Below are 14,072 nucleotides of genomic sequence, written 5' to 3'. Positions count from 1 at the left end.
TTCCTCAGTACAAACCACTACCACCTGAGAGTAGACTGAACCCTTAATGGAAAACACGTCTGGGTTCTAGAAGGGTCTAATGCACCATGGAAGTAGCAATAAATTTGCTTATTAATGAACAGAACCTTTTTCTTTATTCTTACAAAAACAATGCACTAAACTAAAAAGGATTAAAAATTTCTTTTTAAGCTAACATTCAGTGTCCTATGCTAAGAACTTTATTGTGTTACATATACATATTTGATCTTCACAACTGCTGCATTATTACAGATAAAGAAATGGAAACATATTGGTTAGTTATTTTTGCCCAGGGTAACAAATATGTAAAGGAAGAACTGGGATTTGAACCCTTGTCACCTAGCTTCTGATGCCAGGCTCCTTCCACTATGCTGACTAATGTTTTTCTAAAGTACTCATTATCAAAGAAAAACTGGTAAGGGAGGTAACAGAATACATCATAATTTACCAAAAAACAGTGTTCAAGGTGCAAGAACTCCACATGTATCCTAATAATAAAGGAAAAACACCTTGTATAACTCATCTTGGAAGTTTGAGTAAATGCACCCTGCATTTTTCTGAACGTGCAGAAAGGATGTCATTTCAGGAAACGTAGGTTTCCAATGAAATGTGAAATGTAAAATCAGCTAACAATGATCCTCTTTTAAGTTTTAATTATCTCCTAAATAGATGAGCAGACAGGCTTAGCAACCCTCTCCAACATTCTAGAGCCAGACCTCCTGTGTTTATTAGGCAATGTGGTCTGGTGGAAAAAGCAAAGATTTTGGAGACAGACAGATGGAAGTTTAAAGCCCATTCTGGCATTAACTAGCTATGTGACCTCATTTAATCTCTCTAATCCTTTTCTTTTAATCTTGCCTTTCTTCTTCATTGTAAGGAATATGCATCTTGCTATAAAGTTGTGAGATAATGTATCAAAAGTACACGACTTGGCTCAAAAAATGGTAGATGTTGTTGTTACAGTGACTGGATGCTTAAGACACAGCCTATATGATTAATGATGACAATTTCATTGTCTGAGCACATTGCATTCAATGAAACTTTAATATCAATTTACATCTAATATACTGGCAAGAAATGTAGTGAAACAAGATGGATAAACATCTCTGCTTTCAAAAACCTCACAACCCAGCAAGATAAAAAATAATTATAATGGGGTTGGTAGCAGTTCTCTTTAGAAAGAAAGTTCTCAAATAAAGAAATAACAGTAGATGAGGCCATAAATGTCAGTTGAGGATATTGCAGGTCTTGAATATCAGGATGCAGAGTTCATCTGTAACTTGGTAGGCAATACAGTGTGAGCAGAAAAGTAAAAAAAAAAAAATCAGAACTTTTATGTAGATCGATTAATTCAGTGAAGAAATTAGAGGCAGGAGTCTGGCTAATGATGTGACCCACTGTGAGGATGACAAGAACTTGGAATTGTTTTTCCAGGATTGATGGAAGAATAGAGTTGGTTTTGTGTCTTTCTATGACCCATAAAGGACTGGGAAGTGGTTGGCTGAGGTTCAAGGAGTTTTGTGTGGACATGGATTGGGTCCCTGGAGGACATGTCACCTTGGAGGACATGTTCAGTGGTATCAGACTGTCCACCTAAAATACACAAAATTTCTTGGGTCTAGCCTGTATCACATTGCTCAAATAGCAAAGAAAAATGGCTCTCATTTAGATTCTAGATTCCTAGTTTTGTGCTAAAAAAAGAATACCTGTACTCCAAAATAGCATTTTGATGAACTATCTAATTAAATGTCTGTGACTAATAATGGTTAAGTGAAGCAATGTAACTCCAATTATTTTTTTAATATTCTATTTAGAGTATCAGTATTTTCAGGGTTTATTTTTATCATTAATCTTTAACATATAGAATAGGAAACAAAAATAGCATTCCTATTGAATGTTAATGTATCAGTAATTTGAAAAGATTTCCTGTGACTAAGTTAAAAACATCTTATTAAAGTATTATATAATTTCCGTTAGAGAAGCTACATATCCGTGAGTGAACAGAGCGTGACTTGGGGGCTGTGATTCAATAAATAAGCAGAAGAAAAAAATATAAAAGCATGTAAGTAATGTAGGTAAGGTTGTCTGACACATAGTAAGTGCCCCAAAAGTAGGTGTTCTTATTTTGACATCCATTTTAATAAATACTTTTTCCCTCCAATTTATATTGGCCAAAGTAGCTCATAATTTGAACATAAAACTATGCTAAAAATAAGCTGTGTAAAGGTACTGTAAGTCTGGAGAAATGAGTCATCTAAGTTCATTAAGTCAAAGAAAAAACTTTCTTATCTACAGGACAATATATACAACAATGCTGGTTTTGCAGTGAGATGAAACCTTGACTCATTAGCTTCACTTACATTCACATACTGTATTTATTAAAGGGTGGGGTGTTCAGAAAGTATGCTTACCTATTTTTGGAAAGTTCTCAGCAACCAAGGTCAAAATAAGAGGTTTTTTCGAAGACACATTAAAATAATTCAAAAAACTCTTCCCTAAGTTTCATGATTAAGAAAAGCTTAACTAGATTTGATGGTTACTTTCATGGGTTATAGTTCTTAAAAAACTGTTTTTTTTTTTTTTTTTTTTTTTTTTTTTTCAGGTAGGGGTGGAAGCTAGAAGATAGGAAAAGGAAAAATTTAGAGATAGATCATCCTAAAATGTTTTGGAGTTTCCTACAGTTCTAAAATAAAACATCACCCATTGTTCTTAATTTTCTTAAATATGTTTGTGTTCATATATGTAGTATTTAAATAGACATAGATACAACAGGGAAAAGTCTATTCACATAAAATTTACAATGTGATTGGAACATGACATTATTAAAAGATGAACTCTTGTTCATACTGAATTAGTACAAGTGGCTAACAAACAGGCCTCGTTGAATTAATTTGCGCAGATTTTCTGATTTAGCAAACTGAAGAGAACTCATCTTCATTAATGTAGGTGGTTTGCCTTGGATGATAGCAAATCAGTCATTTGATTCTGTCATATTAGGTCAGGTGTTAGGTTGGTGGAGAGGAAAAAAAAAAAGTTAAATTGGGTAGAGTAAGTTGATCAACTCATCTGACTGACCCAAATAGATTCCAATAAAGATCAGCTGAAGGACTAAGTTAAAAACATCTTAATATATAAAGCTCCAGCATATGCAAAATAAGCTGTTATTTTTAGTCATGTCTTATTTTATTTATTAACCTTTATAAACTTCTCAATACTTATCACTATTTTCACAATCTTACATTTTATATGCAATTATGTACTTTACTATTTTTAAGGACTTAACAGAGCAGAGACAAATTTGATTTCAAAACACAATCTTGTGTACAAATGCCATTTTAAAAAGGAATGGAAGCTTTCCAGAGATGACATACCTACTGTGGTAGACACTGGCAGATTCCAGCCACATGGTAAGGCTGCACTAAACTTGCTTTTTTTGGTCCAAGTGTTCATTCATTTCTTTGTTTTTAAACATCATTGGTCTGTTTGGGCTATATAGTTAGGAGTGACCATGTGACTGAATACTGAGTTGTGGCTTACTTGACACATGTCACTGCTGGCTAGAGTGAGCGTGACTTGCCAGGGCCCTCTTCCAATTATGGTAACCACAAATGTTGTATCAGCATGTCTGTGGGTGTGGATGAGAGAAGCAGGGTGCCCTGCCAATATGGGATGGACCTGGAGCTCAAGTGACTAGCCTTGTCAAGTTAAGTCACTGAAATTTTAGGTTTGCTATCCCTGCATAATCTAGCCCTTCCTGCCTACTATATCTTCTTTGCTTGGAAAAGACAGTCTAGGTTGTGAATTTTAAAAAAGATACAGAGATGAAATGTGCTGGGTGGCACAGTAAAATTTATTTGTCTTTATGACTTACACATAATAATTAAAGACAGAAAAGAACAAACACTGTCAAGATGGCCATATGTAGCTTAGGAAACAACTGGTCCCAGTTCAATTATACAAATACAAATGTTCATTCAGCTTAGAAATGAGTTTCTTTTTAATGTTTTTAACCTTTTTTTTTTTTTTCAGTCCCCAAGGCTTGCACAGTTTAGTACAAATGTTTTTGCTATTTTGTTATCATCAGGCACATGATGTTTACCAATTCCAGGAAATAAATGAAATCAACAAAATGTCCTGGCCTATATAGAGCCCAGTTTCACAGAAATAAGTTTGATGAGCTTAATATAGTTTGATTAAGTTTAGCTATCAGACCTACACATGAAACTTGAAAACAGTATTAACAAATTACATTCATCTTAAGGTTTCGTTTCTTTTAAAATATTTAGCATATTTCTTTTTGTGCAAGTTTCATTCCTTTGGTTTTACACATTATTGGTTTGTTTGACTATATATATATATTTCTACTTGTACCAAATATCAAAAATCAAAAAATTAAAAATTTGAAAAGTAAAAATGTATTGTTTCAATATAAAAAGACCTAGCCCATTTGGGTACTACTCCTATTACTGCTTTGCTTCTATTGGAAAACTATCCTGGAAATCAAGATATGTACCTCATAGCATAGTTCCCTGCTTAAAATATAATTTGGTTGAACATTATCACCTGTTAACTTTCACAAAGCTATCCTGTCTTGTTTTTAAAAACAAAATTAAGTGAAACAGCATAAATAAATAAGTCTATCTAAGGAGATACAATAAATAGGCTTCTAGATAGGAATAAAGGATATTGTAACATAAAGCCCTTCAGTGCTATACAATTAAACAATAGCTTTGGATCTTCAAGGTCTCTACATATAGCCTTCATTTTATAAAAGTTTTATTGCTGGTATTCAGCTGACGGACAAAGAAAAGAACACATTTCTATTGTTTTTATAGTTTAAAAAAACAAAACACAGTGGATACAACTGTAAATTGTGTCATTTGGGAATTTACCTAAGTATGTGTCATCATTAGTTTTGATCTTTGCCTAGTTGTAGAGCATAAATCTTAGGGATTAAAAAAAATCATAATATTCTTTTAATTCTTAGTGGTTTCTTGGTCTCTAGAGTAGCTACAAAACAGAGAAATTAGACTGACTCAAAAGTTTTGCTGCCTTCTTTTCTTCGCATCCATTGCATCCAGAATAGGCTGTCTTTTTGCAGTGTATCTTTGACGAAGTTCTTCTATTTCTCGTTCCATCATGGGGTCCAGTGCTTTTAACCGCATCTGTAGTTCTTCTAAACTTAGATTTTTTAACTAGATATTAAGAAAAACACACAATGGTATTAATATAGTAAAATTATCCATGATACATTGAAGTCTAATGAGTTTTAGCATAAATAACTCAGCAGATTCTTTACATGGCCTTTGAAGTGTGGTTTAAATATTAAAACAGGAATTCCTTCCCTGAAAAACCCAGAAGCCACACTTTGCAAGATCTTAAGAAATTTGCAACAAAACAATCAAAACTTCTGCTTTTAGGAAAGGGAAAATAAGGAAAAATAAGCTGATGAAAAGTATCTGTTAAAAAAAAGTACAAAGACAAATCCATCACTCTCAACAAGCAGATGTTCAGGATATGTTCCAGTCACTATAATCTCATATCTTTGCTGGCCATCTAGTGTTATAATAATCACGAACACTTAACAGAGATCACTTAAGAATGGGTCAGGATCAAATGAACATTAAATTAACAGGTTTATCCTCCATTTTACTAATTGCTTAAATTTTAAGCACACAGTTAAACAGAAAATTACTTTATCCAGAAGAGTTTTACCCTAAGTATTTTGATAAAATAAGATTTTAAATTCATGAGTCAAAATATCCCAAACCTGATATAAACTGTGTAAGTGCTGATGTGGGTTTGGCCAATCAGAAAATGAAGTGCCTGTGAAATTTTCACTGTATACATTACAGTTTGATTATGTTGGTTTCAGGAGATGACAGCAGCATATCTTTTACTGGTTTCCTGTGTAACAGCAGGAGAGAGTCCTTGTGTCATGTGTAAAGGGGATAAAATCTGTTCTGCTATATAACAGGATCTATGGCATCTGAGCTTTACTGTATTTATTTATATGTTAAAACAGGAAGATATGGATTATCTCCTGAGAAACACATTTTAGGGACTATCATCTGGGGCTTAAAGGATGCCCTATAATATGTAACCTAACATGCTGAGCTTTTATCTTATAAACAACAAAAAAAAACATTAAAACTCTGTCTCTTAGAAAAACCAAATGTGACAGTGACAGCAATGGTAGCAGACAGGTAGTTCAAAAAAACAAAAAACAAAAAACAAAAAAACCTGTTAAACCCCAATAACTTTCAGAATGCTATCATTACATACTCAGCAATTTGGCAAATACAGTAAGGAAAGCAAAAAAAGTGCTATTTCCTTACTCATAAGAAACTTGGAGGTTAGCTGGAAGGGTAAAGATCGAAGGACTGATGCAAGACCCCATACAATAAAGCTCCACTTGTACATGGAAATGATAGTGAGAAGTTCATGAACGAGCTTCTCATGGGTAAAATTCTTCAACATGTATGTTTTTTCCTGTGATGGCATCCTTTTTTTTTTGTTTTGTTACTGAAGATTCAACTCAGGGACAATCAACCAGTGAGCTACATCCCAGCCCTCCTCCCTATTTTTTTATTTTATTAGAGACAAGGTCTTGCTGAGTTGCTTAGGGCCTTGCTAAGTTGCTGAGACTGGCTTTGAACTCAAGATCCTCCTGCCTCAGCCTCTGGAGTCGCTGGGATTACAGGTGTGTGCCACCTCACCCAGCCATCCATTGTTTTTTGAATAGACCTTCACTCAAAAAGAGAGGAGCCTCACTATAAATTCAGTGGAACTCAGGGAGTGAAAAGATTCCCTTCCAGGAGTAGGGAATGGACTAGTCCTTGAAAGGGAGGGTACTTCAGAGCAGTGCATAGGGCCCTGAGGAGGAGGCTTTCCCATGTTAAGTCAAAGGACTTTGGACACCAGAGAACAAGAGGCTCAGAAGATGACTCTGTAGTGGGAATGTGGGAAGAGAGAACGGACAGGTTTCATGGGATTCAGAGACAAAGCAGGTCAGGATTCTGGGGAACAACAACTAATTCTGGGGCAAAAAAAATTACATAAGAGCAATCAGACTAGGCTTTAAAATGATCAAACTTCCAATTTATCTTCTGTTTTATGATGATAACTATCTTTGGTTATTTTATGAGTCAAACTAGAAAACACTCTCATTACTTATAGTTACCAAAAATAGCACTTCTCAGCTGATTTTCTGCTTTACTCACCATTCCTGACCCTAAGTGACTTTTGCTTCCTAAATTCAAATCTACTCTCAGTTGAAAAATATTCTGAGGATACTGAAAAGAGTGAGTCAGCCTCTGAAGGAAATTCAGAGGAGGAGTTCCAAAGATATTTTGAGGAATGGCAGTGTTACGGGAAAGAGTGAACAGGTTCCCATAATAGAATGGGAAGGTGAATACCACTCACTTTGGGGTAGAAGCTCTGGTATGTGCAAAATAAGTCCTGTTATTCTTTGTGTCACAAAATAACCTAGCTTTTAATGTTATGGTATAATACACATATAAATATATAATTTGTAGCATTATATCTTTATTAATTTTTAACCCAAGTATTAGTCATACATCTGTTTTATGCTCAGTTCTGCTCAAATTACTGTAAGGGATAAATGAGCCAATAGGGAACCTTGAAACTTTCTCAACAGGTGATACTGAGTTGAAGGGCCAATGGACACCTGGTCACATTTCCCTGAGAAAGAAAGACAAGCCCAGTTGTGTCTACCACGAATCCAGTTTCACTTCAGTGTTCTTCAAGACATCATTTCTATTTTAGTCCACATTAATCTTTCCCATTTCTGAACTTCTGTATCACTCATAAACACCACAATTTAGCATTTAGTTTTAAAGTCATGTAGAGATTGTACACACTTCTAGAAACTATCCAATTATACTGCTAAACATGATGACATGAAGGTGAATAAACAGGAAGGAATAATAAAAAATGAATGGGCTACTCTAACACTAGAGGAACTAACATCATACAAAGGAAACGATTATTGTTATTTTAATTTTTTTTGCACTAAGATACACCTGTGAATATCTTGTATTACTTATACTGGGGGCAAAGTGCCAGTAATTTATAAATATTATATTATATTATGGTAATGAACTGAATTCAGGAAAGAAACTGCACAAAAGAAAAATTTCCTTCCTTCAACAGACTTCTATATTTTCAATATGTAAAATCTGTGAAAAAAAAGCCCTGTGATACTGAAGAGCTTATCTGACAGCATTAAAGAATTAGATGTTCCATATAAGGTAAATTAATAAACTACCTAAACTGTAGTTATTTAAATGATAAAACTTCGTGTCAATCATTTTGAACAGAATATTTCTTTATGAAGTATTTTACAGAATATACTGCCTTCTAAAGCAGAAGACATAGGAACTAAAACAACCTTTCCTCGATGATGATTCATCATTATTAATTCATATTACTAATCTGTGCCAAAATTAGTTTTCTCCTTTTTTGGGGGGGAGGTTTTATCTTCTTCATTTGAGGAAAATATGTCAGCCCATTTTCCTGCCCATCATGGGACATACACTCTTATATTTCTACACTGAGTCTGTTCACCTACTGGGAACTAGAAAAGCAAATAAACAATCTTAGAAAACATTAAACTGAATAAGAATAGGTTGTGAATAAAAGTCTAAGGCTGTGTGAAAATGATAGCGCATGTCTCTAATGCTGAAGCTTGTTATATCTATTTCTAGTGCTTGCATATTTTTAAAAATCTGATTTTGTGTAAGGTACATATTTGGTTGACTAAAAAGGGCTGGCAAGGAACTTCAGAGGACTCAATATATTTATTGCTATTTCCTACAGATTAAGCACTGTAGACACAGAGATGAATAAAACAGTCTTCTCATAATGAGCTTGCAATGTGGCTGGTAAGACAGGTACATGCACAGATAACTTGCTAAAGAGCAGAAAATCAGAAAAAGGATGGTTGTGGGGAAAAAGCAAAACAGATGAGCAGATACATACAAAGCATATGAACGTGTGGCATCTTAGGGTATGTCTAACAGGTTGTTGAGATTCAAGAAGATCTATGTGGGAAGAGGAATAGAAGATGAAGCAGGAAAGAATGGGAAAAGTCAGATCAATAAGGATCTTAAGTGTACTGCTACAAACTTCATGTGATAAGAAAAAAATGCTAGATGTGACATGATCAAATATGAGCTTCAGAAAAATATTTCCAATAGCAGATATGGAAAGTGGATTACCATGGGAAAAACGGAGGCAGGAAAGCCCATCAGCAGATTACTGCAACAGTCTAGTAAGAAAATGTTTCAATAGGGAAAATGGAAGTGAAGACTGGAAAGGAAAGAGGGATATGAGAATGTGAAAGTAGAATGGGTAGGGCTTTCTTTGCTTACTGGATGATTATGAAGGGTTTGGAGAAAGGAAGGTTACAGGGTGATTTTGGTTTCAAGTTTGGTGACCCTATAATTCTTGAATTCTTCATGCCTATAAAACCAGCATCATGCAGACAAGGTCAAGGTCTGCCACTGATTTGAAGAGTAGCAGAGTCTTCTTGGATCACAAATGCAAGTGGACTCTGAGTGCCTGGACATCTGAATATGGAGGACTGAATTCCAGGGGACCAAGTCCCTAGGCAAACTTGTATAAGAAGCAACCTTCCCCTAACCCACAAATAAAGTCTTTCAAACAAGCTTACACCTTTATGTCCTTGACCCTGTGAAGTTGGGGGTGGGGCAGGGGGTCTAGTCCATTCCTGAGATGCCCTCAAGGCATCTTTTTATTTTCCCAGTGCAAAGTACTTGGCTTCTTCTTAATTGTGTTAATCTCTTCAGCAACCACACCTTCCATGGCCCCAACTTTACACAGACTTCTTTTCTGGTTAAACTGTTTTTTGCTCCTTATTCTTACTGCAAATCTGAAAGCAGCCTTGAAATTTCCTTTACCACATAAACTAGTCCATCACCTTTAATCACAGTCTTACTCAAAGTTCCAGGGCATGGAAAAAATATAGACAAACTCTTTGGTAGTATATAACATGAATCACCTCTACTCCAATTCCAAACAGAGTCCTCATTTCCCTCATTGATCTCATGAGCACAATCTTCACTATTTGCATTCCTATCAGCATCCTGGTCTTTCAAGTTCACATCAGAATCATCCATTAAGCTCCACTTACAATATTCTAGGCTTCTCTAGAGTGCATTTACAAACCCTTTCAAACTTCTTTAACAAATCAGTTCCAAAGGCTTCTGAACCACAAGGTCAGGTACAGTCAGAGCAACAACTTTACTTCTCAATACCAATTTTCCTAAGTTAGTCAGCTTTTTGTTGATGTGGCAAAATATCTAAGAAAAACAACCTAAAAGGTGGAAAGATTTATTTTGGCTCACAATTTCAAAGGTTTTAGTTCACAGCTGCTTGGTCTCATCTGGTGGGGCTTGTGGTTAGGCAGAACACTGTTGAACAGGGGCAGAGGGAGGGAGGGAGAGGGTGGGTGGAGAAGGGCAGAGGGGAAAAGGAGAGAGGAAAGAGAGAATAAATGCTTCAAAGGCATTACTCCTTTGATCCTCCTGTCTCCAACTATGTCCCATCTCCTAAAGCTTCCATCACCTCCCAATAGTACTATCAATGGAGATCAAGCCAACACATGAGCTTTTGAGGTACATTCCAGATCTAAATCTGGAATGGGTAATGAGGTAGAGATTGATACTCTCAGTAAGGCAGGTGGTTAATAAAACTGACTTTAGTCCTAGTAAGTTTGAGATATGAGCAATGTATCAAATTGGAGACATCATATATGGGATTTTAATTTTGGGGGTGTAAGAAGCCAAGAAAAGATTCGAGCTAAAAATATAGCCTGATGTATAACTAATTAGAACAAAAAAAAATTAAAAAAATAAAAATATAGTCTGAGGGTATCATTAGCATTTAGGCTACCACTGAAGTCCTGGTTGAAGAGAATATCCAGGAAAAGGAAGTTTTCTCCCTGAGGTTACAATCTATCTATAGTGTCCAGTAGAAAACGATCCCCAAACCTTGGCATTTGCACTCAGAGGCTCTTCTCATTTTAAAAGAACATAATATTGGTAGGTTTCTAAATAACTCTAGATTATGATGTTATGGTTTGGACCTAGAAAGTCCCCAAAGGTTCATATGTTGAAGGCTTATTCTCCAATGTAGTGATGTTTGGAGGTGGGGATTTGGGGAAGTGATTGGATCATGAGGGTTCCGACTTCATCAATGTATTTATGAGTTAAGAGATTCATAGCTGAATTAAATACTGAGAGGCGGTAGAAACTGTAGCAGGCAGAAACTACTTGGAGGGAGTGGGTCCTTGGAGGCATGCCCTTGGGGACTATATCTTGTCCCTGGTCTTCCTTCTCTATGCTTCCCAGATACCATGAGGTGAGTAGCTCTGCTTCAATCTACCCTCTCTGCCATGATGCTTTGCCTCATCGTAGGTCCACAGCAACTAAGCCAGAAGACCATGGACTGAAATTTCTGAAACTGTGAATCAAAACAAATCTTTCCTCCTTAAAGTTGATTTTCTCAAGGATTTTGTCACAGTGACAGAAATATGACTAATATAGATGTCAGATATAGAAAAAACAAAGAAAAAATTAGATTAACAGAATTTTTTACTTTTAATATACTGGGTATCATTAATAGATATAAATCTGTGGCTGGGTTTTATTTCTGGTTAAACTCTACTAATATATATTTGGCACTTGATTTCTGTAGCTATTAAGTCTCCCACAGGAATGAAAATGTTCGGGAAGGGAAACATGGCAGAAATGGCTTTTTTAGTGTCTTGGAAAACAGAATTGCTCAATGCCTTAGTAGTAAAGAGACTCACAGATCAGATAAAATTTTATGGATACTCATAATGATAAGAATGGCCCTGCAATAGCATAATATCCACTATCACCATTTTAAAATGCTAATCCAAATTGAAACTTTTTTCAGCAAATAAGAATAGAATTAGAAGGAAAAGATGAGCTTCCTGAATTAAGTGTTAATATTATTATGACCACAGTTTCCTTAATCACAATCAGGTTCCTGAAATCTTTATGAAAAGGAAGGTAATCACTTTAGAATTGCTATGTTTATGAATTAACACAGTTTATGATAAATCAACTTGAATTTACATTTTTCAATATAGGAAAAGAAATGTTACATATGAGCCATCTTTCAATGGTGTATAAATCACAATGTAGCTTATTATCATAGCTTTATACCAGTATATTAATTCAAAAATAAATTCATATGTGAACTAGAATTGAAGTAAGATTATTTGTTGGAATTTAGAATCTGGTAAGCCAAGTCAGCAAATAAAATAATTTTAAACTATACATACATTGTGGGTTTTGTACATTGTGAACAAACGTAAAAAATGAGTAACTCATCTGGAAATGGCTTTCATATGTTTTAAGCTAATTCTGTTTAATATAATTTAATTTTGAATTTAATGATGACATAGAACTTATACAACAAATTGTTCTTAAATATACAAGTGTTCACACTGTGAGAGAATACTGTAGTCTGACAATCTTTACAGACATTACAGTCACAAGCTTGATTAATGAACAAACTCATGTGCAGTGAGAGGAAGACTCTGAATGCAAAGGCAGTGGAAAGTACAACTTTTTCAAAAACAAATACTGAAATGAGAGGGAGGAAGGATATGAAAAATGGTGGAATGAAACAGACATCATTTCCCTATGTACATGTATGATTACATGAATGGTATGAATCTACATCGTGCACGACCATAGAAACAAAAAGATGTACCCCATTTGTGTACAATGAATCAAAATGCAGTCTGTAAAAATAAAAAAAAAATAATTAAAGAAAAAATATCTAAAAAACAACAAATACTGACTGAAGAAGTGATGTTTCAGAACAATATTGGTTCATTATCTGAGGTTTTTTTTTTTTTTTAATCTATTCACAATTTTGCTTTTCCTGGAAATCTGAGATAATAAATATCAGGGGACAAGAAGTATTAATGAGAATTAAAATCAATTTCCATAAAAACGTTTAAACAGAGATTGGATAAACTGTATGGGCCTGAAAAAAAAATTTTGGTATGGCATTGTTAAAAGTCATTTTTATGACTAAGTCATCTATTTCACAGAAGGATAAAGATAGGTTATTATGTTAAACTTTCATATATCTCAATGAAAAATGGAATTTCGGCAATAATGTACTTTAACTTCCTTATTTTAAGTGAGGAAACAAAAGCTAGTTTGCTCAAGGTTATACACTTGGTTAATGGCTGACCTCTGCACCAATGTCTCCCTTTCCCATTATACCATATTGACTACTGGCACTCAATTACTACATTTTGTACATAAGTTTGGGGTGAAAAATCTCAAATTTACCTTTTCAAATCCTATTTCTTCTCTGTGTGTGTGTGTGTGTGTGTGTGTGTGTATAGACTGGGCCACTGGTAAAACCATGCTGGGCATGGTGGTGCACACCTGTAATCCCAGTGACTTGGGAGCTGAGGCAGGAGGATTCCAAGTTCGAAGCCAGCCTCGACAACTCAGTGAGACCCTGACTCAAAATAAAAAGAACTGGAGATGTAGCTCAGCAGTAAAGTGCCCCTGGGTTCAATCCCCAGTAATCCACCTCCTCCTCCCCCCCAAAAAAGAAAAGAAACCAAATTGATGAGACAGCAAAAGTGTTGTAAAGGGATGCAGTAAGCTCAGGTTCAGAAACAAACAAGACCCATAATCCAGTTTGATTTGTATCATTTGGGAAGGAGAAGATTCACAATAGCTTCTAATTATTTCTGACCCATTAGGTTTCAACCTCAACAAGCTAAAATGTTTTGTTCTTCTTTGATGAAAACTTAACAGATTTTCTTAAATGGTTTTAAAATAGGAAAGAGAAGAAAGAAGGCAGAATAAAGTAGAGACATGTTAACTACTTTCTCATTAGAGGACAAACATACCTTTTCATTTTGTAAGTTCAAATTAACTAATTATTTAACATGACATTTCACTGGAAACTTGGTCATGTTTCCAAATAGCACAAGTTATTCAAAT

At 35.0% G+C, this 14,072-nt stretch overlaps 1 protein-coding gene across 1 annotated transcript in view; it reads right to left on the bottom strand.

Moving 5' to 3' along the window:
- Positions 1-3,847: 3,847 nt before the first annotated feature.
- The window catches only part of Stk3 (serine/threonine kinase 3), a 315,784-nt gene continuing 305,559 nt past the window's right edge, over positions 3,848-14,072 (bottom strand). The window contains 1 exon segment of the mRNA XM_047563286.1: positions 3,848-5,213. Coding sequence (XP_047419242.1) covers positions 5,055-5,213 — 159 coding nt within the window. The 3' untranslated portion in view covers positions 3,848-5,054.

This window comes from Sciurus carolinensis, chromosome 1 (assembly GCF_902686445.1).
Source record: "Sciurus carolinensis chromosome 1, mSciCar1.2, whole genome shotgun sequence".
In the NCBI taxonomy this organism is placed as follows: Eukaryota; Metazoa; Chordata; class Mammalia; order Rodentia; family Sciuridae; genus Sciurus; species Sciurus carolinensis.
The sequence above is the reverse complement of the archived record's forward strand: the minus strand, read 5'-3'. Positions and strand labels throughout refer to the sequence as shown.